The sequence below is a fragment of the Pithys albifrons genome, chromosome 3 (genome assembly GCF_047495875.1).
Source record: "Pithys albifrons albifrons isolate INPA30051 chromosome 3, PitAlb_v1, whole genome shotgun sequence".
Classification (NCBI taxonomy): Eukaryota; Metazoa; Chordata; class Aves; order Passeriformes; family Thamnophilidae; genus Pithys; species Pithys albifrons.
This window is the reverse complement of record NC_092460.1, coordinates 11962474-11984318: the sequence shown is the minus strand read 5'-3', so window position 1 is coordinate 11984318 and position 21845 is coordinate 11962474. Positions and strand designations below refer to the sequence as shown.

The window sequence follows — 21845 nt, the reverse complement described above, 5'->3', positions numbered from 1 at the left end:
AGGCAAAGCTTGTTAATACAAAGGAACCATAAGAGTGGATCCCCCACCTCTCTTCCACATAAGCAGCGAGGAAGGCAGGAGCTACAGTGTCATGGTCCTTGCAGGGGCACCCAGCATTCTTCTGTCCAAGGGACAGCTTTTGGATCTGGTGTCCCAGGTTCTGGGCTTTAGCCTTAGAGTGAATCAGATGGAAATAGCAGGTGGATTGGAAAACAAAATCACTCCTTCTGACACAGTTATGTGGGAGGTAACGCTTGAAATAGTTAGTGCCTGAGGCAACAAGTGAGAAGACATGGATTTACATGTCTCTGTTACCAAAGCACTTTTTAGGCAGAAACACCCCACCTCTCTTTAAACAGAACCCTTCTATAACTCAGAGATCAGAAGCCTTTGAGCTTAGATGCATAAATAGAACATGCCAAAATATTGCAACATATCATTAACCTGAACAGCATTGTGAGATGAGACCAGCTGAGGACTGGCTTCTCCAGATGTCATTCCAAAGGCATGACACCAGCCTGAAAACCTGTTTCAACCCAGGGGAAAATCAGAGGAATAGGGCTGAGGCAGGAAACAGAGTCTTTGGGTTCATCCCTTCCATGAGGCTTGCTGAGGTGTGGCTGGAAAATTTAACCTTAGAAGAGAATCAATAAAATTTAAGCTGAGAAAGATGCAATGTGTGGTGAGGAACCCTCTGCAGGTGCTGTTCACCAGAGCAGGGCATGCAAACCCAGGTAGGATCTTCCAAGAGGTGTAGGCTCTGTACAACAAAACTTCAGCCTAGCATTCCTATAGAAGCAATCCCTGCAGCCACAGGTGAGCCACAGGTGGAAGAAAACAATGCTAGTGTCTCCTACAGTCCTTGGAATGACTCAGATCACAGGAATTCTCGGAACTGCTCCCCGTCAGACAGCTGTTGCTGCTGAGACCAACGTGCTGGCGTTTAACTGGCTATTTCCTTTAATTTCCTTTAAAAATCTTGGCTCATTTATCACAGTTACTTTCTTGTTTACAATGCTTAAATCTGTTTCCCTGGTACTTGCACCTTCAATTCCTGCTAATTACTGATCGCTCTTCCCTTTGGCAGCTCTTGCCCAAGGTCTGCACAGTTACTTCAGCCAGCTTTCAATTTTTCTTTAAAAGCCAAGCTCCCGGGTTGTTAATCATTCTCCTCTTATTATCGGGACTTACTGTCGGATCTCCCGGAATTATTAACCCGCTTGGCTTGCATCTACAGAATTCCCGCACGGATGTATCCCGTTTTCCCCCTCGGAGGTGTATCACTGTTGGATCGCTGTTGGTGGGATGTTGGGCTGTGCGGGCTGGCCTGGGAGGTGGGATGGGGCTGGAAGGGGAGACCGCACAGCACAGGCGGGTCTGACCCCACCCGACCCCCAGACCCACGCTGGGAGCCGCGAGCGGGGACAGTGCGCCTTTAAAGCGCGGCGGGAACCGCCCCCTAGTCCCGCCTCTCACCTTCTTCCATTGGCTGACGCTGCTATTTCTTTTGGCCCCTCTGCCTCTGATTGGCTTAACTGGCGCGCTCTTGGGGACCGTCTCTTAATTGTGCGCACGGGGCTCGGCCGATGAGCTCCGTCTCTGCGGCCGCGTCCCCGCCTGGCTCCGGCGCGCTGTGCTCGGGGCGATCTTCGGCGACGCTCCCCGGCTGAGGGAAACGGCAGGGCCGGGTCTCGGATGGCGGGGCCGAGGCCCCGGGACTGAGCGGCGGCGGCGCCGGCCGGGTACGAGCGGGGATAGCGGGGCTGGCGGGAGGGGTGGCGGGCAGGGACAGACCCCAGCGTGCTTCGGAGCGGGGCCGCGACCCCCCGGGGCCTCCCCGAGCAGCCCCACGGCGGGAGCCGCGGGGGCAGCTGTGCCCTGGCCGAGGGGGTGCGAGGGTGACCGAGGAGTGCAGAGTGGCCGCCGCTGAGCCCCGGCCCTGCTCCCTCGGGCAGCCCCGGGACGGGCAGCGCGGCCTCGCCAGCCCGGAGCGGAGGGGCCGCGGTGTTCCATGTCTCGCTGCCTTCCCGGGGAACCAAAACAGCAAAAGCCCAGGAGATGCGTTTCTGAAATCCACCCCCTGGGTCGGCGTTATCTGCGTGAGGCTTTTGGCTTGTCGGTACTTCTGCTTTTGGTGTTTTTATCCGGTTGTTTTTAGTGCTGCAGTTTCTTTTTCTTTTGAGCTTATTTCAGAACGAGATGTGAGACAAAACTGGGTGAAAAGGGACGCTCCGTCTCTGGGGGGAAATTCCTCTCTTGTGACTTCTGAGGATGCAATGCAAAATGCAGCTGTTGTGACCAAGAGTGATGATGGTTGAGGAATCGTGTTAAAAAGGAAAAGAAACAAATAATAAAAAAAGCTTTTTTTTTCTGTTAGTGCTTTGGAGTTTTCTGAAAGCATTTTAAATTATTGAAGTAACAGTTGTATTTAAGCAGAGATCTGGTCAGTGCAGTTTTTATTGCACAAATAGAGTGTTGTAAGGGGCAGTCCTAACACCAGCATGCTCTCCACTTACAGGACTTTCTGATGTTGTTTGCTGAAGGAAAAAAGTTTCAATTGTTTTATTAGAGCTGAAAGTCTGGCAGTGCATAATCTGCCTTTTTGTGGGTGAACTTTGAGAGCAGAGAGACTTACCAGGGATGTGAGGTCTGAATTTCACAGAGCTCTAATACTGTTATGGTGACATGAATCAAGAAGCATCCATTGGTGAGTTAACGTTTCCCTGAAGGTGCCGTGGATCCTTCCCCAGCACTCTGTCACAGCAGCACACAAGTCATGGGGGTGTTCTTGGTCCAAATGTAGCTTGTTCAGGGCCTGGACTGAGGAATCAGCCCCAGCCAAGTCAGTCTGACTTTGGCTGGAATGTAATAAAAACATTTTATTTTGTTTTCTGTTATGTAGAACTGCCTGCTGGATGAGAAGGGAAGACAGCAACTTCAGCAGTGTTTCTCTTTGAGCAGCTCTGGGTGATTTTGCCCCCGTTGTGTGAGCTGGGCTGGCTGAAGGGGGCAGCCCTGTGGGGGCCAGGTGTGCTGAGTGAGCTCTTGGGTGTGCTCAGCTGCCTGGATTTATTTAGGACTAGGCAGGCCAAGGACTGTGTGCTGTAAGGAACAGTGTTGCTGGGCATGGTGAACCCCAGCTGGATTGTTGCCATCCATTCCTGGTCCTGTTACTGTGGGATTTTTCCTGGTGATTTGGACCAGGAATGGGCCAGTTCTCCACACCCTGGCTATAAGAAAAGCACAACCTCTGTCCTGTCTGGCTGATGACCCTGGCTGCCCTCTCCTATCATGTTGGATGTTCTGTTACTCTCCTTTGTGTACACTTCACATGGGGAGGAAGAATACAAGTACCAGGCTGTAGTGAGCAGCCTGGCTCAGAGGTGAGCTTGATTCTTCTTTGCCCTTTGAAACCTCGTGACTGGACTTCTGTTACGTGTGGCCAACTCCTCTCCTTATCAGCAGCTCGCTGCTGTTGTGTGATAGTGGTGGGTTCTAGGGAAAAATAATGGACACTGTTTGTTCTTTTCATAAGAACTTGTTTTTCTAATGTAAATCTCCTGCAGCTTTATACTTGAGCTCTTTTCATTGTGACAGCCAGATGGAATTGTTTGTCCCAAAAGAGATATTAGGAGGTCGTGAGGGTTCACAGTTGATGTTATTGTGCCCATGGCCTGTGGGTTTTTTCTCTACATTTTTCCAACTTTTTAAAAAGCTGGGTAGAAATTTTTCTGTGTTGACAAATGTGAACATACTTGCCTTTGCTGTTACTGAGATGTAGTGGTTTTTCAGAGGGAGAGAATGGAGCAAAATTTGTTAGAGGAATTCCTTCTCAGCAGTGTCAATTCAGAGAAGTGAGAAGCTGGAGGGAAGAGAGGACATTTCTAGAAATAAGTCTGGTATGTGAAGGTTGTTTGCTGGAACTCCTACTTGAACTAGGATTTTTTGGCCCAGGTTTTGCCATCTTGGTACAAAGCTGATTCTTTCAGGTCTGTGTTTATTTACTATGATGTCTCTTGTGCAGCAGAGCACAGGGCAGTTGTGAAAGAAAATCCCAGCTCAGTGACCATCAAGGGTGAACCAAAGGGAGGGTTTGTTGGCTGAGGGTGGGATGGTCCTCTTGCTCCTTAGAAAACCTGGGAGGAGTCTCAGCCTCTGAAGAGAAACAAGAGCCTGTGACTGACAGTCTCAAGCAATTTGTGGGGAAGGTGCTACTGAACTCTGAAAGCTCAGCAGATGACACAGGGCTGTGCTGATTCCTTCCAACCTGTGAGTCACCCGTGAGTCACCCAAACCTCTGAGGGAAAATACCTGCTGAGCCCTGTCACAGGGGCTGTCAGTTTTCACCATGCAAGCCAGGGCTGAAGTTAAACAGGGAGAATTTTTTTGAGAAAAGTCGAGGATTAGTTAGAGCACACCAAGTGCTGGAGTGCTGACCCTGGCAATGTGCATCTCTAAGGTGTTGGCTGGCAGAGACTTTTGAATCTGTGTGTTGTCTGTGATCACTTGGGGATTGCCAAGAGAGGTGGTTGGACCATGTTTGTATCAGCTGGTAGCTACTCAAGTAGCTTAAGAGTGAGGGTTCCTTCTTTAGAGTGGGGAAAACAGAGATTTGCACCAAGTGATATGTTGAATCAGGAGCAGGCTTACTAAGGTAAACCAGGCCAAAACTCTAGTATATACTAAAGACTGATCTAAAGTGCTGTGTGCCAGAGTCCACTTAAGCTTTCAGGGCAACTGCAGAACCAACAGGGATGAGCTGAGAACCAACAGGGATGAGCTGCTGCTGGGGTGGTTTCTGCCACTGGCACAGGCATGAAGCCCATGGAATTTTATGGATGACAGAGCAGTTTCACTTCAGGAGGGACAGGATGTCACAGCAGTGTAGGGCCTTGGGGCATGGACAGATGGTGGAAAAGTTGTGAATGTTCTCTTGGGGAGGCCATACAAAATTGTTTTATCAGGGGAATGGGAGGTTCTGCCTTATCATCTTTCTGAGAGGCAGGAGAGGTGTAAGGCAGGGCAAGCAAAAGAGCAGAGCACAGTGACATCAGAATCTTCCAGTTCCTACCACAGGGTTCTGAGAGTCTGGGCCCAGAAAACCCATTAGGTAGGGCTGCATCTGGGTCTGGGTTTGTAAACTACTGGTGACAATGCTGATCTGTGTCTGAGAAGGGCAATTCAATTGAGAATGGTGGACGTAAAGAAGCTGAAGAACTTTGCACTAATGCGGATTTTAGTTGCTGTCTTTCCCCAGCCTCACTGCTCTGCTCAAAGTCAGAATAGTTCTGGTGTCTTGTGGAAACTTAGGAAAAAAAATGTTGAATTTGTTTTTTGCCAGCGTTGAGTTTAAAAGATAGACTCTGTACAGTCCCTTTAGGTGGAAGTATGGGTTGATCACCCTGCTCTTAGACTGCAGAGTTGGTAACAGTAACAGGTTTTTGGTAGGGGCCTTCATCTTTTCTTTGCAGTAATTGAATGCAAATAATTGACTGTAACTTGTTGGTCTTGGGAGCTAGAAAAATGAGTGTCCTGGTAAATCAGGGTTTCTGTCTCTATCTGATGATGTCATGTATTGCTTCTAAGTCCTGATTCCTTCTAGGAATCTGCAAAAGCTCAAAGAATCACAAAATTTAACCCAACATCCTATTATACCATTTTGAATGTGCTTGTTACTCTGATACAATGTAGTGGTTTCACACTCTCTACCCTATTGGCTGCGTGCAGAGTAAGAGCAGGTGGCCATTTTATTGTGTAATACAATCTTTCAGATGATGATCATTTGTTGCACCAAGCAGGAAACAGTTGTGCAGGGGCCTGATATCAAGGATGTGTCTTTTTAGCTCTGACTCACAACTGATTTGATGTTGCATTTTGTCTCTGCTGTGGTTGTTTTGCCTGTGTTTGACCTGGACCAGAGGGAAGACAGGATCTTCCAGTCCATGATGTCTGTGATGAGATTCTCAGTGTCTGACAACATCACACATACAAGTGCCCCTGTGACAGCATTGGGTAATGTGACAACTCTGTCCCCAATGACACCGCAAGCGATCAACGACACGAACATCACTGTGCCACACAAGTGCCTGTTGTTGCTCTATGAGGACATTGGGAAGTCCAGGTGAGTTGAGGAAATGGGACCACAGTCTGACCCTGGGTCAAGGGAAAGAGCTTTGTTTCTCAGAGTTCGGTTGAGAGGTGACTGGGGTTGGTGCCTTCCCTTCTAGAGGCTGAAGAACAGAAAGAAAACCTCTTTTATTTATTTGTTGCAGAGTTCGCTACTGGGATCTTCTGCTGCTGGTTCCCAATGTGCTTTTCTTTATGTTTCTTCTCTGGAAGCTGCCCTCTGCCAGGGCCAAAATTCGTGTCACTTCCAGCCCAATCTTCACTACATTCTACATGCTGGTGAGTACCATTCTGGGCCTTTGGATTGATGAGTGCTGCTTTTTATTACCACTCGTGAACAATATCACTAACGAGAGCCTAATCAAACTCTTGAAGGGATAAAATCTGGTTTTTGTTGAAGGTCTACTAGAAGAAGTAAACACAGGGTTTGGGGTTTTTTCCCCACTGCTTGAATTCAGCTTTGAATAGATCTTTTAATAGATTCTGGGATCATATCTGCTGGATTGAAGTGGATTTTGTTCTCCATAGTGATTTTTTTTTTTCTTTTCCTTTTTCTTCCTTTGTTGCCTTGTCTTCTTGGAATCCAGTGTCTTATGCTTTCCTTGCTCCTTGCAGTAACAAGGGAAGCTAACTCAGCTTTTCACTGAGGTAGTGAAACAGTAGAGAATAATTTGTGTGAAGCTGCTGAAAAGCTTAGTCATCTTCTGTAGAAAACAGAGTGAGAAACAGAAAGTGCTGAAGCAACCAGTTGTGTTTTAACCCCAGCCAGCAGCTCAGCCCCAGGCAGCCACTCACTTCCCTCTGGTGGGACATGGGAGAGAATCAGAAGAGTAAAAGAGAGAAAACTCATGGGTTGAAATAAAGACAGTGTAATAAGTAGAGCAAAAACCATGTCCACAGGGAAAGGAAAAAAAAGGCATTCTTTCACCACTTCCATGGGCAGGCAGATGTTCAGCCATCCCCAGGAATGCCAGACTCCATCACATGTAATGATTGCTGGGGAAGACAAACACCATTAACTCTGAAGGTCTCCTTCTTCTGACCTTTATGTGCTGAGCATGATGCTCTGTGGTGTGGGATGTCCCTTGGGTCAGTTGGGGTCAGCTGTGCCAGCTGTCCCCTCTGAACTTCTTGTGCACCCCCTGCCAACTTGCTGGTGAGGTGGGTTGAGAGGCTGACACTGTAAGTGCTGCTCAGCAGTAACAAAAACATCCCTGTGTTATCAACACAGTTTCCACCACAAATCCAAAACACAGTCCCATACCAGATACTGGGCAGGCAATTCACTTTCTCCCAGCCAAACCCAGCACACAGGAAAATGTTTTCATTCATTTTGATCTTCTAGAGTATGTTATTGGGAAATGAGGATGGAAGTACATTCTGTGAGGATTTCCTTTCCGTTGGCTTTGGCATGTTCTGAAAGAATGCTTTCCTGTGGAGTCAGTGATTAATGTGAAGTTAACAGATTAGGGAGAGTCTCCACCTGTTTGGAGAAGAAACAAAAAGGGTGTGTATTCCTCTCCAATGAGTTGTTGCTGCTCTAGAACACCATTACATTGAGGGATTCTTTTTTGAAGTTCTTTGTCATAGTGTTTTCCACCTCAGGAGAGATTGCCATTGTATTCTTCTTTCCTGCCATTTCCATCCCTTCTTCCACTAAGAAGAAGATACTCAGCTGTAAGTGATTTATTGGTCATTTCCATTCTTTAGCCACCTTAGGATCAGCTTGGACTCTTGGTTCTCTGATAGGACGTAGCTGTCTCATACCTGCATAGTTAGGATCAGCCTGTGACTCAGAGAATTTTTCTTGGAGGGTAAGTCTGCACACCAGAGGGTAGATATATCCAACTGGGCTCTTAGTTGCACAGTATGGTTGTGACAGCACAGGGGTTGGCGAATGAGCCTTGCTGAGCTGTCATGATTAAGTGGTATATGAGGTGACCTGGGTATTTCTGTGTTGCACAGTGCAGCAGGGTAAGATGTTTTTAAGCTATTGGCTGCAGGTGACCTTTCCTCTTCATTCCTGAGTATTGTTAGTGTGGAATGAGAGAACTGCAGGTTTTGGTTTAGTCACAGATCTGATGTGTGGTAGCTGGTATTCAGTGCCTTTTATCTGATGTGATTGGTTTAGCCAGACATACCAACCATTCGATCTTGAGATTTGGAGGGATATGTTTTTTGCTGGATTGTTTGGGTTTTGGTTTTTTTTTTTTGTGTGTGTGTTTTTTGTTTGTGTTTTTTGTTTTGTTTTTTTTTTTTTTTTTTGGTTTTTTTTTTTTCTCCTCTCCTGCCCCAATGGACTGAAGGGTGGGAAGACTGTTTGTAAAGAGGCGGTTGTAAGGACTGGATGAGAACTCTTCAGACCTTAGTCTGACAGTTGAAGCAATTTGTTCCTTCCTAAATTCTAAGTCAGCACTCCTATATCTAGCAGGTCTGAGGAGTCTTTTTCAGGAAACTGACTATCGGCTGCTCCAGGAACTTCTTGGTACATGTTATCAGGCTGGAGAGCTGACCTGGAAATGGTATTCCAGAAGGGTTTCTGGTCACTACTGCATATGTGCCTTTTGACATGAGCTCACTTTTGTTATCTTTTTTGCAGGTATTTGTGGTGGCTCTAGTTGGTATTGCCCGTGCTGTTGTCTCCATGACTGTGAGTGCCTCTGATGCTGCCACAGTTGCTGACAAGGTAGGTGCAACACGGACTTTAGAGGCTCTGCCATGTGCAGTTCTGATCACAGCAATCTGCTATGGCTTCCTGCTTACTTCCATATGAGAAGAATGTGTTTTTTGAGCATTCATGGCTATGTGTACTATGGAATCCTGTTCTGATTGCTGGATCTAAGTCATCACAACATCCGGGGCTGTAAAACAATGGATTTCCTAAAATAGATAGACAAATAGTGACAGCCCAAGTTTCCTGTTGCAGGGATGAAATGATTCTGCTTTGCAAGATGTTCACATACCTTTAGTGGATAGGCAAGACCTGACCCTTGTTACTCTTGCATTATTCAACTGATTCTTTGAGAATGTTTCAATTTTTTGTATTGAATGCAAATAAAACCTAATTCCCTTTTGAGACTGACACCTGAACGTCCCTGCAGAGACTGAGCACAGGGTGAACTCTTAGAAAACAGGAAATATCTTTGTGCTGTTCCTTTGTAGACATTTGACTTTTAGCAGAATATCACTTAAACCAAAAACCCCTCCAGTCCTTTAGCTGTTAGGGAAGGAGGAGCCATCCAGAGACTACAGGTCTTCTGGCTTTATTCTCTGGGAACACTGTGGTTCTCTTGCTTTTCCCTTTAATGTTACTTGTCAAAGCATTGTGATGTGCTGCTTGAGGTGAGTGGCTGGCTGTTTGTAGCATTTTCATTCACCTTCATTGAACAGATGTAGGTCCATTGAATAATGAAGAAGTGGTGGAAAGGTGCTTTTCAGCTCTGGTGTTGCTAAGTGCACCTTCCTGGGAAGTCATGTGGCAAGACAGATGCTCTGAATGTTTCCTGTAAACACTTGTTCTATCCTGTCCATTATGTTTCTTTTGTGTTCTCTCCTATATACACACAGTATTTGCTGAGATGAGAAGTGTCTCATCACAAGTCTCTTAAAGTATTATAGGTCTTCAATAGAGAGTACTGTTCGATGTTCAGAGGAAAAGGATTAATAAGGCAGAATCTGCATTCTGCTTCTAGGTTTGGCACTGTTTTATTGCATGACTCCCTTGAAAGTTGCCTCACCTGCTGTTTTATTGGTCTTACTTTACCAAATAAAACATGAGACTGAAAATGAGAAACTGGAAGAAGGAGTGCTGTAGGATTTAATTTGCTTTAGGTTTAAGAATTAGTAGCGTTGTTAAAGGGAAGAATACAGAGTTTGTTCAGGCATATTTACTGCTTTAAGAACTGCCCCTGTTTAATATTATATTTCTGAAGTCATCATGGGTTTGTGCTCCTTGGGAGCACATCAGAAAGAACACACCTGAGGCAAGTGACAGATCCTCAGCTGGGGTAAACCAGGGCCCCTTCCTCTCTCTGTAGATATGATATGCTCTTTGCTTCCCTGCACACAACTGTTCTGTTTCACAGGCATGAACAGGGCTTGGAACAGGCATGGGATCAGTATCCCTACAAAGCATGAGTAGGGCCTGTGGAAGTGACCTGCTCCATTCAGAGGCTGCCATCCCCTGGAGTTTTGCTGTATTAACTTCAAACTGGTTCCTGGCTCCATCTAATCATGTTTGTCTGGTTTCTGTTGTCCCTCAGATCCTGTGGGAGATCACAAGGTTCTTCCTTCTGGCGATCGAACTGAGTGTGGTGATTCTAGGCCTTGCCTTTGGTACGTGTCAGGAGGTTTTTGAATGCTTTGAATGTTTTCTATTCCCTTTCTTTCCACAGAGGCTGTATCTATAAGCTCATGGAGATGCTAATTCTATGAAGTGAAGAAGCTCTAAAATAAATACAAAGGACAGAATGGGGAATTTCCCTTAGAAGTGGCTGAAAGCCTGATTATATTTACAGATCTATGACTTGTGTGATTAAAGGATTTGTATGTGCTGTGTTTGTCCTGCATGCATGTAGTGAAGAAGTGCACAGCTTAGGTAAAGAAGTCTTATGCCAAGATCAACATTCTGATCTTTGCTTCAACCCCATTTTGTTTAAGATCGTTCCTTTGGGGGCCCATCTATCCCCTCTATCGCATTCTTGGTTGGTTTGATTTTGTCCTGGCTTCATTCAAATGTTTTAACTGTACTTCCAAGCTGTAATTCTACTTCTTTCAGTTGTGTAACTAAAAATGCCACTTCCCGTGGGTCAGAGGTAGAGGAGAGGGATTGGAAAGTGTTACTGGCAGTGGGACCCCTGAGCAGTAACGTTTTCATCTTTTGAGGGCTCAGAGTGCTTTAGCTTGGAAGGAACTTCTGGGGATTGCCTGTTCCAGCATATTGCAATACAGATTTCTCTAACACAGATTCCCATCAACTTTTTCCTAAGAAGCTTTACAATATCTCAGTGTACATGATACTGGTGTCATTCCTGGATTTTTTTTTGTAACTCAAGCAGAAGGACTTAGTTGTTTTCTCTCTATTAGTGTGGACAGAAGGAAAGCAAGTTAAAATCTGTTGGTTTATAAGTAGCAGTTTTGTCTGTAAAAGGCTCAACTCTCCAAACAGGGTTGAGTGTTAACCTTCCCTTGAATATTTCTGCAAATACAGGTATTTTCCTGTATTTTTTCTGAACTGATTTTAACCAGTGCTAGTGTTACATCCTGAATCACTTCTGTATTCCTTAATTACAGGTCACCTGGAAAGCAAGTCGAGTGTGAAACGTGTACTGACAATTACCACTGTGCTGTCTCTGGCATATTCTGTCACCCAGGTGAGTACTTTGAAACAGAAGAATTAGTCTTTGCAAAAGAGGGACTTTGAAGAGTAGGCAGTTCAGTATGTGACTCCTGTCTGGAAGCAGCAGCTTTGCTCTTTGGATGAGGTCTTGGAGGAAGACTGAGTGCTTGTGGCAATGTATAAGCAGATAGCATCCGCTTGTCCTCTTCACGGCATGAATAGCTCAGCCAGGGTGAAGAAATGAGGTTTATGTGGATTGCCTTGTTTAGTGAATCTTGGAACAGGAATGGGGTTTTCCACACCTGAGCCACAAGTTCTGAATTTAGGCTCAAGGGCCATGAAAACTATGTGGAGAAATCCAAGGTATGCTTGCCAGGTAAGGGCACTGCAGTAGCCTCTTATCTACTGCACTCTGAGACCTGAGAGCTCTTGCTGCTTTTCCAAATAGCAGCTGGCTTGCTAGCTCAGTTTATTAGCCATGTCTTCATGTCTCTGAACAATGCAATCTGTGTCTGGGTTTATTCTTCTGTTTGTCAGTGGTCAGGCCTGTGTCTCTGTGCTCAGGGCAGTGCCAGAATAACACACAAATCTTTGTTCTGTGACCAGCTCTTGCCTGCAGAGGCAGTGAGCTGATCATTACCACATGATAAAGCTGGAGGAGCCTCATTAAATATCAAGTGTTTGAGCTATATCTGAGTTCAGTAGTGCTTGCAAGCTTTTTTTTCCACTATCTGTGTGGTAGCTTCTGTTCCTACCATTTTCAGAAATTCAGGTGAATGAGACGGGTGTGCTTTCCCAAGTTGTCTGTATTCTGGATGTTTCAGCACAAGGGTCTCCTCTAGAGATGGAAATAGAGCTTTCAATCTGTTTCAGACAGACAAGTGCTTGCATGCCCTGTCTATTCAGTCTCTCTTCTGGAATGTCACTGATACCAGTTTCTTTCAGATGCAGATTCCTGCCATTTTTTAACCCTCACTTCTTTCTTGTCTTCCGTGTCTTCCTCTTCTGTGTGAGCTTAACTTGATCTAAGCAGGGCAACAGTTGGGTCTTGGAGGACAGGCCAGCTGTTGTCTGAACTTCTTTAAACACAGTATCCCTTGTCCAGACACGCATTTCAGTCAGGGTACTGTAACAGAATTGTGTTGGTGCCACTTCTCTCCTAGGGCACCCTGGAAATCCTGTACCCTGATGCCCACCTCTCAGCAGAAGACTTCAATATCTATGGCCATGGAGGGAGACACTTCTGGCTTGCCAGCTCCTGTTTCTTCTTTCTGGTACTGAGAATGTGTTATGCACTCTAATAGTGGCTTTGTATTTTCTAAGTGGAGCAGGAGGATGATTTGTGTACAGTAATGCTCTAGTCCCCCTCCTGCCTCACACAGTGCAGCACTGATGCTTCTCATGTGGCAGGGAAGCTGAAGCAATAAAGGTGCAGTGAGAGTGGTGTAAGCTGGGACAGCTGAATTCCAGCTGAACTCAGATGTTCTTCCCTTCCTAGTTTCTCAGTGACCAGCAGTTTTGTGCTGATGGGGGTGGGTTTTGGGGCCTTTACACCTGCAGTGGGTTTGAGACCAGGGGATTTATGCCTCTGCCCCAAGATATGTAGGGAGTGCATGATACCACACACCATCCCTGCAAAGATCGTTGAGTTCAGTTGCCAAGCAGCCTTGGAACTGTTAGTTCTTTTGTCTCAACAGGTCTATTCCTTGGTGGTGATTCTTCCAAAAACTCCTCTGAAAGACCGGATTTCTTTGCCCTGTAAGTAACTGTAGTGTTTTCCATCATATAGATGGAGACAGTGCCAGGATAAAGGATAGATGTGAGTAAGAGGTTCCTATACGTGTTTGGCCTGCAGTTGCATTTCACTGTCTCAGGGTACAGATAACATGGCAAAGGACTGATAACTTATCTCTGGAAAAAGTAGTATGTTTTGCCTTTTGGAGAGCAGAGTAAGAGCAATTATACTGCTACTTCAGTAGCTAAACAACTGCATAAAGAAAACAAGACCTACTGCTCAGTTAATGATACAAGTGTAATGCAAATATATGATCTTCTGAGAGAGTGAAGAAATTGCTTCTCAATAACAGCTTCATTTGAAGTGCATGCATGATGTTAGTGTGCATGCTGGTCATCCCTTGGGAAGGAAAAGCTAAATGGGAGCTACTCAATAATTTTTATCTGAGCTTTTACTTTATTAAGATTGTAGGTTTTTTCCTTATTTGTTTTGTTTTTGTTGTTGCAGAATATCTGCAGCTTTTGATTTCAGAGAGACGCTGTTAGTAAGGTGTTTACATTAAGCTCTTTTCTTTCTAACTAGTGTTGACATCTATGTGTGGGTTCCCAGAGGGAGCGGATATGTATGTCACATGCTGTAGGCACAGGTCCTGGGCCTGATCTACCTGGTGTCCAGCATGCCCTGCTGCTTGTGTTGGGGTCTTCTGAGCAGTTTAATTAGTATTGTATGTTGAAAAGGTACAACTTCTGGTTCAGCTGGTTTTTTTGTTTGTTTTTCTTGCATTCAATTATGTGACTGACACTTGTTCCAGATGCTTGCCAATTAAATCTTTGCATGTGTTACCATAACCATATGTTTTCAAAACCCATCTTGTGTGTGTGTATACACATGCAGGAAGGTATGGCTTAGTCCATTATATCACCATCAATCCTGCCAACACAGGACAGGAAAATACAGTCTTAATTCTTCAGGAGTTCTTAGAGAGACAAGGTGGTAAGATGCTTCTTTTGGGTTTGGCATCTCCGTCAAACAGATTTGCACTGGTCTGATGTTTGAGGTTGACCTTCATCTGTGTCCATGTCTTCCCCACAGCCAGGAAGAGTTTTTATATTTATGCTGGCATCCTGGCACTGCTGAACTTGGTTCAGGGCCTGGGCAGTGCCCTCCTCTGTGTGGATATCATAGAAGGACTGTGGTATGTATGCTAGGGGACAAGTTCTGCAGCCCTGTGTCTTATGTTGCATTTGAGTGTCCTACACTGCCTCTCCCAGGAAAACAAACCTGTGCTGTGTTCCTAAGAAGGAATAAACCTGGTGGTTCTGTTTTGTGCCAAAACACCTCCAAGTGGTCAGGAAACTCAGTGGGGAGGTTGTGGAGCTGCATGTGCTGCAGTGGTCTCCAGGTGGTGACAGTAAGTTTGTATCCACTGATATCTGGCCATTGGCTCATGTTTAATAGGTATTAAGGGAGGAAATAGTCTGTTTGCTAGAATTATGGAGACACCCTTACTCATATCTGGGGTCTTGTTCTATAGGAATCAGTGTCAAGTCTGCAAAACTGGGAGCACTGAAACTGCTCTTGGTCAGACCTTCAGTTTTGTCAAGATTCCATCTGAGTGTTTAGGAGCAGTGGCAGATGTTGATGACAATGTCTGGTACTTTGCCTCAGTTTAAATTTGTTTAGCACAAGACTTTACTTGTCCTCTGGACACTTTGGAGGGAAATTGATTCATTCTGGGGGGATGTGGCTGGTGTTAACCCAGCTGTGTTATGCTTGAATAGTAAATCCCTTTATGTTCCTTTTCCTGTTGACAGCTGTGTTGATGCTACCACTTTCCTTTACTTCAGCTTCTTTGCTCCTCTCATCTATGTGGCATTCCTGAAAGGCTTCTTTGGGTGAGTAGCCAGGAACAGGAGTTTAGAGGTTATATACTGTCCTTTAATTGTTTTGCACTCAAGTTCTCTCCATCTGTACAATAAAGACAGTGACTAGAATGCCAGTTAGAGAACCAGTTTTAATTTCTACCCTTGAAGAGATTATCTTGTGTGACTTGGGGCTGCTCACTTCTATCCAAGGCTCATTTGTTTACAGATGATGGCTGTATTCCTCTCACACATTTCTTCAGCCTCAGCATCCCCTGTAGCAGAAAGTTTTTCTTGCTGAAGTTGGTGGCTAAATGTTTAGTGAGGGATTGAGTCCTGAAACGTTTAATGGTCTTTTGAGTGGGTTTTGGGATAGTTTTGTAGAAAGAATCTGGGGGTTAGGTAACATTTCGGCTGAAGGGTCTCTGATGGCCCCAAGAATCACCAGGGAAAAGCCCTAGGAAGGGCGATTCCCGGGCCGGGGTTGCCGCCGTGTGGCCACTCGGAGGAGATGCACCTTGGTAGGAAAACCCGAGTGGTTTGATGCGGGCTTTTCTTGCCTGTAAGCATGAAACGTCAGGATTTAAAAATAACTAAGAAGATAAAGTATTTTTAAAATGAAAAATGTGCCTATACTTCCTTTTGAAATTAAAAGGGAACAGTTTCTGCAGTTAGAGGTGGAAACTGCTGATTCAAAAGTGTTTGTATTTTGGCTTTTCTGAGGTGCACAGATGGAACTTGAAGTGGTTCCTGTTCTGACTCCTGTTGCTGTCAGTGGTGTTTGGATGCTGTTGCCCTCAGTAATTCAAAACTCCCAAAGATGGGGACACTTTTCCCACATTAGAGTCAGGATTCTACCCTTTTTATTTCTCTAAAGTCTTCATCCAAAGCTTCATTTAGCAGTGCCTTATTGGAATTACTGTGCTATAAATTTCTAGACTGAAAACTCGTGTGAAGAGTGTTTAGGGTCTGAATACACAATTTCTTAATGCTGCTGAGTTTCAATTAAGGATAGGTGGCTGTGATACCACATTGCTTAAATGTGCATTTTAAATCTTTAATCGCTCCAGGTCTGAACCGAAGATCCTTTTCTCCTACAAGTGTCAGGTGGATGAACCTGAGGATGTGGATGTGCACCTACCCCACCCTTATGCTGTTGCCAAGAAGGAAGGAATGGATTCTGGGTTCTACTCAAGCACTCAGATTGACACCACAGCCTACCTGGATGATGTGGCCTCCATGCCATACCATGTGGGCAGTATCAACAGCATAGACAGTGACCGCTGGAAAGCCATCAATGCCTGAGGCAGGGCACCTGCTGCACATGATGCCTCATTCCTTTCCTTCCAAACTCCCTGGTACCACAGCTGTTAGGATGTCCACTGGAAATCTGTCTTTGGCTATATGCCATGGCTTTCTTCGTTTCATTAGGATTTCCAAAACCTATTCTGGAACTAAGTTGACAGCCCAAACCCTTTTGGAAAGAACATTTTCTGTTACTACCCGAGAACAGTTTTGTTCATACACCTATAAACACTTATCTTCCTTGATCTTCTGTGCTCCAGATGTGAATATGATCCAGAAGACAGCCCTGACTGTCACATATTCCTTTTCAGTGACTGAAAGCACTTGTCTGCTAATTAGGAGAATGGTGTTTAGGGATGAGGGTGTTGATTTGACTGCTATATTGTACATATATAGAAAGAATTTGGTGGTTGAAACCAAAGACGGTCTTCCTGGGCTTTTCCAAGCAGCATAGCTGCCTGTGTCCTGCCATAATGCAACAGTGTAGGTGGTGATAACAGTGTCTGAAGAGGGAAGCTGGTCACTGGGGCTCACCCTTGGTTGCAGTTAAGACTGATGAAAATAGTGAATTGGAGTTGCTAATGGTTAAAAGGAGTGTTCTGAGTGTGTGGGGAAAGAGAGGTATGAAGAGGAATGCACTGTTCCCTGTGCCCAGGGAGCATTTGGGGGAGGCTGGTAGCTCACACCATGGATGTGAAGTGATGGAACAGTAGGGAGGTGGAAGTACAGACACTCCTGCTGTCTAGCTGAGCTGAAGGAGCTGTGAAATGGTCTATAGAGGCTGTAGTGCTGTGTGTTTGAGCTCACAGGAAAATCTAAGTAACAACACTGAATCAAGAATAAAACCTGTGAGATAGGTGCATTTTCCACCCTGCCTCGTGGCTCTGGCAGGGGCTTGAAGAGTGCTGGGAAGGAGGAAGCTGACTCTGCAGATGAAGGCTCCAGAGATGTTCAGGTGCTTGAGGCAGAGCAGAAGCCCATGATGAGTCCAAGCTGTCAGTATTCAGTGACTGGAAACTCTCAAACACCTTAAGTGTGCTAGTTTCAAGCTGGCTGGTGTGCTGTGGTGGGAGAAAAGTGGTAGATGGATATGTTTCTCTTGGCAGTGTCCTCTGATGTTGCAGAACCCCAGACTTCTGCTGGTCTGAGAAAGTTTTATGGCCCAGTATGTTGAAAATATTTATGTGCATGTGAAGAGTGGTTCATTTAAAAACTATTTGGAACTTCTTAACCTCTTCCATGCTGGAAATGGAACTGTGGTCTGGGCTGTCTGGCATGCAGTTTCAAGACATGGTGTGTTTCAATCCAGGGACTGTTCATCTTAAAGCTGCATCAGTCTGGTTTCTGGGACACGTTGTGCTCTCCAAGGGTGAAGATGTGTATTCCTCTGGCTTTAGTGGTGCTTTCCTACCAAGAGTCCTCCAGGTAGATGTAGATCTGCTATAAGCAATAGCGACTTTCCTCTAGAGGTGGTAGAAAGAATTTGAAATGTTGTGAATCTCTTGCCCCAACTTACTGTTGTTCCTGAAGAATATTGAGGTAAGAGTTCCTGGAAAATTGTCATGCAGGGTGCAGTGTGGAGATGTTAGTTTGGATCATGAGCAGGTAGAGGAAAATATTTGCTACCAGGTATTCCCACCACAGGGAAAGAAAACATGGGGAAGAACAAGAAGTTCATATTGGTTGCTAAAACTATGCAGGCCCTTTACTTATCTTTGTTAATGTGCAATGCATCTTCTCTGTCTGCCTGTGGACCTTGCCCTATAGGCCTCTAAAGTAGCACTGGCACCTTGAAAACAAACAATGCTCCCCCCTCTCCTGCTTTTTATTTTACTTTGGAGGAAAAAAGGCTTCCACTTGTCTGTGTGTGAGTGGAGTTGTCTCCTGTGAGTTACAGCCTTTCATGTTTCCCTTCCATGCAATGACTGTGAAGGGCTGGACAAGGAACTGGCCAAGGCAGCCCTTTGCATGTTAGGGAGGTGTTCCATGCTCCTCTGTCACTGCGGTCAGTCGGCCTGAGCCATGCTGGACTGCTTGCTCTAAAAGGGATGGATGTGGTGCCTGAACTGCCCTGCTGCTGTTCCTAATGCTGCTTACAACACTGAACCTGAGCTGCTGTTCCATAGAAAGGGTGGGGAAACCTGTGAAGCTTCCCTGAAGCTTGTGGGCCTTGGACATGGCTAAGAGGTCTCATAGCAGTTGGGAAACAAAGGAGCAACTGCTTTTTCATCCTGAGGAGATTTTGCTGACTCTCAACGTCCTGTCTTGAGGGGACTTAGCTGCCCTCCTTGGTGATGTGAAGAGCAGGTTATGAATTTGTCTTTTTACCAGCTGAATTCAGTGCTGAGAGATCATCTGTGGAGGTGGTCTACACATCCATCCTGTCCTTTGCTGACAGGACTCCAGTATTTCTGGAGTGTCCTATGTTCTGCTGCTGAGGAGCTTCTGCACTAGGTCATGGACTGACCTTCCTCCTATTGTAAATTTATGTACATATATATAGCTTTGGGCCATTTTCAAAGTGGTTCTTAAGTAGAAGTGTATTATGTGTGGGTGGGTGGTAAAAAGAGAGAAAATATAGAATAAATGTATATTTTTGTTTGTAAAATAAAATTAAGTTTGGCATAAGTGGTCATACTTTATTTCTCAAATGAGACATACTATGGTGAAAAAATAACTTGGAGGTTTTTTAAAAAAGTCCTGAACAATTATTGAAGATAATAATGGAATAACATGATATCCTTTTGTCAGAGATGGATTTTTCCTTCTTGGAAGGCTATTACTAGGCCAGCTGATGACTGTGCAGAGAGTGGTCTCCAGATTTGAATAATTGTCAGTGAAACCTTTGACTCCCCAGTAACTAGATTTTGCTGTTCTGAGCATGTCTGGCATTGGGGCCTTTGCTATAGGAAATTTTTCTTTGTTGCTTGGGTAAAGGCTTATGTGGAAGTTGGAAATGACTCTTGCTTATTTCTTATTCTGGGCTTTGAAATAAACCCTGTGTGTCAGGACATTATCTGGCTTCTGGGAGAATGTGGTTCTGTGGTTTCATGACAGCTCGGTGTGCTGACAGTGGTCAGTACCCCTCAGGTTCTCTTTTGCTGCCTGTACAGGTGAGCTTCATCTCTGCCTTGGGAATTGGGTCATGCCTTTGTACAGTAAGACCTTTTGGAGCTCCTTCCAGGTTCCCTGCAGAAAGCTGTGGGAGAATTGCCTTCGGAGGTGCTACCGCTGGAGTTAACTTGGATGGGATCCTCTGCTCCTGTGCAGGTGGAAAGGCATTTAAGTTACAGCACAGCTCCTCCACCATTATCATGGCTGTTTTCCCATCAGTGTCCCACAGGTCATGGTTTCTGTTGGGCATCCTTGGGCTCCTGGAGATCACAGGAAGGCATGGCTGCAGGTGTGGTGGGCAGTTCTGTTTGCCTTTGCCTGTTCTTCCCCCTAGATCTTTGCAGATGATGCCTACCACCTGGCTGGAGTTACACCTGAAAATGCCCTAAGGAAGGATGGCAGGAATGATCAAAGTTATGGAAAGACTTCTGGAGGAGTAATTACATGGCTGAGAACTCAGCAGCCTGGAAGAGCAGTGGTGCAGGTCCCTGAGAGGACAAAGGAGGTGGATAAGGATGGGCTTTTTCAGTACAAAAGCTGAGTGCCATCAAATGAAGGGAGCAGGTGACAGATCACAGATGAACAGGAGGCAGGTGATTGTGTTCTGGGAGGGGCTTCAGCCACACCTTTGCTCTTGACTGGCTGTGTGCTGTGTTTATGTGGTGCAAACAACTGATGGTACCACCACACAGTGCCCTTGAATTGAGAACTCAAACAATGGGCCAAGTCCCCAGAATAAAAGGTTATACATAAATAACAGAAATACCCCCTGCTTGCAGGAACATGCTCTGGATATCTTGGGGGGCAAAGAGTCCCAAATACTCCCTCAATGCTGGCCAGAGTCCCATGCTAAGGCAAGGCTGTGGTTGCCACATTCATTGCAGTGAAGAATAAGCATTACACAGTTAAAACTGCTACCATGCACTGCTAAGGAGTATATAAGTAGTGTTTTGAGTAGATAAGTAGCTGTGTTGATACCAAGGCTTGGTTGACTGGTCTGTGTTTCTGAGAATGCAGGAAGCTTGTCTAGAGAAAATGCTCCAAAGTTGTTATTTCTTGGTCCAGCTGCTTGTGTGTTACATTATCTCCTTATTCCTTTGGTTTGGGCTGGGGATTGGCCATGTCTGGCTGTGGGGACGGTGTCAGCAATGTCCTGACCTTTGCAGGACCCACACGTGTGCCTGGCACGGCAGGAAGTGGCACAGCCGGTAGGTGTCTTGCTGGAGCAGGGTCGCTGAATGGAGCAGAGGGGAATTCTGTCCCCACAGCAGCTGCTGTGAAACTGACGAGAACTTCTAGACTGTATTTTGGTTTTAATCACCAGAGAAATGTGAGGTAGGATGATGTGGTGGTGAGCTCCGTCGAGGACTATGGAGAGAAGTAGCCTGTGGATGAGGGATTCCCTCCCCTGGTTCTGTTGAGGATGGTGTTTTGTCCCAGTGCTGCCGAGGGGGAATTGCCTCGCACATCCACGGGGCTCATGAGCGCGTGAATCCTCCCTGACACGAGGCTTGTCTTCCGTGTGGCTACACGTGGTCTGGTTTTCATCCTTCAGTAATTTGGACCCAGTGCAGAAAGCCCGCGAGCTGGGAGCCTGGTCCTGGAGGTTTTCCTGGAGGTTTTCCGGGCGGTTTGATGTCATGCTCGCTCCGAGGGCGCTGCAGAGGGAGGGCAGGCACACCGGGAGGGAAGGGAATCCCGGCGGCTCCCGGCGCGTCCCTCGGCACGGACTACACCCCCCAGCGTGCACCGCGCGCGGCCGCAAGCACCGCGCCGCGCCATTGGCCGCCCCGCGGCCGTCGCCAATGGGGAGCGGGCATGTTGGCAGGCGGCGCGGGGCACGGGCGCTCTTGGCAGCTGCTGCGAGCGGGGCAGAGGCGACCCCGGCCGGGATGGGCAGCAGCGAGAGCAGCCACGGCGGCAGGAGGGTCACCTTCGGGTTGGACGAGCGAGACCAAGTCCGCGTGCTGCAGGGCATCAGGGTGAGGCGGGGCAGAGAGCTGGGCTGGGGACAGGTCGGGCCGGGAGTAGGTGCGGGGCTGGAAGGGGCGGGTGGGGGAAGCCAGCAAGGAGCAGGGCAGGAAAACCTGGAAGGCTGGATGAGTAGGGAGTTGGAGAGGTGATGGAGCGACTGGAGAGTGGTGGGAAGGAGGGCTGGGGGCCTGGGCATGGCTGTTGAGGAGCGGGGACACCCCAGCCCTTGCCCTTCCGAGCTGTGCTCTCAGCCCTCCTGCCCTCGTTTTGCCCCTGCCTTGTACTTTGTAAGCAGTTTGATGCTAAAGACGCTGCCCGGCTCTGAGGGCGTCCAGGAGGAGACAGCTCTGCCCTTGTAATGTACCAGGAGTCTTGGCAAAGCCCCGCTGGC

General features: G+C 46.4%; 2 protein-coding genes across 3 annotated transcripts in view; both read left to right on the top strand.

Annotated features, from left to right (window-relative positions):
* The first annotated feature begins 1576 nt into the window (after nucleotides 1-1576).
* TPRA1 (transmembrane protein adipocyte associated 1) lies at nucleotides 1577-18994 on the top strand. Its single transcript, XM_071550476.1, has 11 exons — nucleotides 1577-1742; nucleotides 5919-6121; nucleotides 6273-6405; nucleotides 8726-8812; nucleotides 10389-10461; nucleotides 11419-11498; nucleotides 12628-12738; nucleotides 13162-13222; nucleotides 14292-14394; nucleotides 15014-15094; nucleotides 16132-18994. Exons 2-11 carry the CDS (start codon nucleotides 5943-5945, stop codon nucleotides 16364-16366), a joined length of 1143 nt encoding a protein of 380 aa, XP_071406577.1. The 5' UTR covers nucleotides 1577-1742; nucleotides 5919-5942; the 3' UTR covers nucleotides 16367-18994.
* Nucleotides 18995-21282: 2288 nt separating this feature from the next.
* CHCHD6 (coiled-coil-helix-coiled-coil-helix domain containing 6) overlaps nucleotides 21283-21845 on the top strand; it is a 109962-nt gene continuing 109399 nt past the window's right edge. For both annotated transcript variants that reach the window (XM_071549710.1, XM_071549709.1), the window contains exon 1: nucleotides 21283-21462. In XM_071549710.1, the coding sequence (XP_071405811.1) occupies nucleotides 21286-21462 (177 nt within the window). In that variant the 5' untranslated portion in view covers nucleotides 21283-21285. The remainder of the gene's footprint in view (nucleotides 21463-21845) is intronic.

Excerpts from the sequence above, each read along its gene's own strand:
- TPRA1 (XM_071550476.1), top strand. The coding sequence starts at position 5,943 with ATGATGTCTGTGATGAGATTCTCAGTGTCTGACAACATCACACATACA. Across the intron at positions 6,406-8,725 it reads TCACTACATTCTACATGCTG|GTATTTGTGGTGGCTCTAGT; the intron begins GTGAGTACCATT and ends TCTTTTTTGCAG. Across the intron at positions 8,813-10,388 it reads CTGCCACAGTTGCTGACAAG|ATCCTGTGGGAGATCACAAG; the intron begins GTAGGTGCAACA and ends GTTGTCCCTCAG.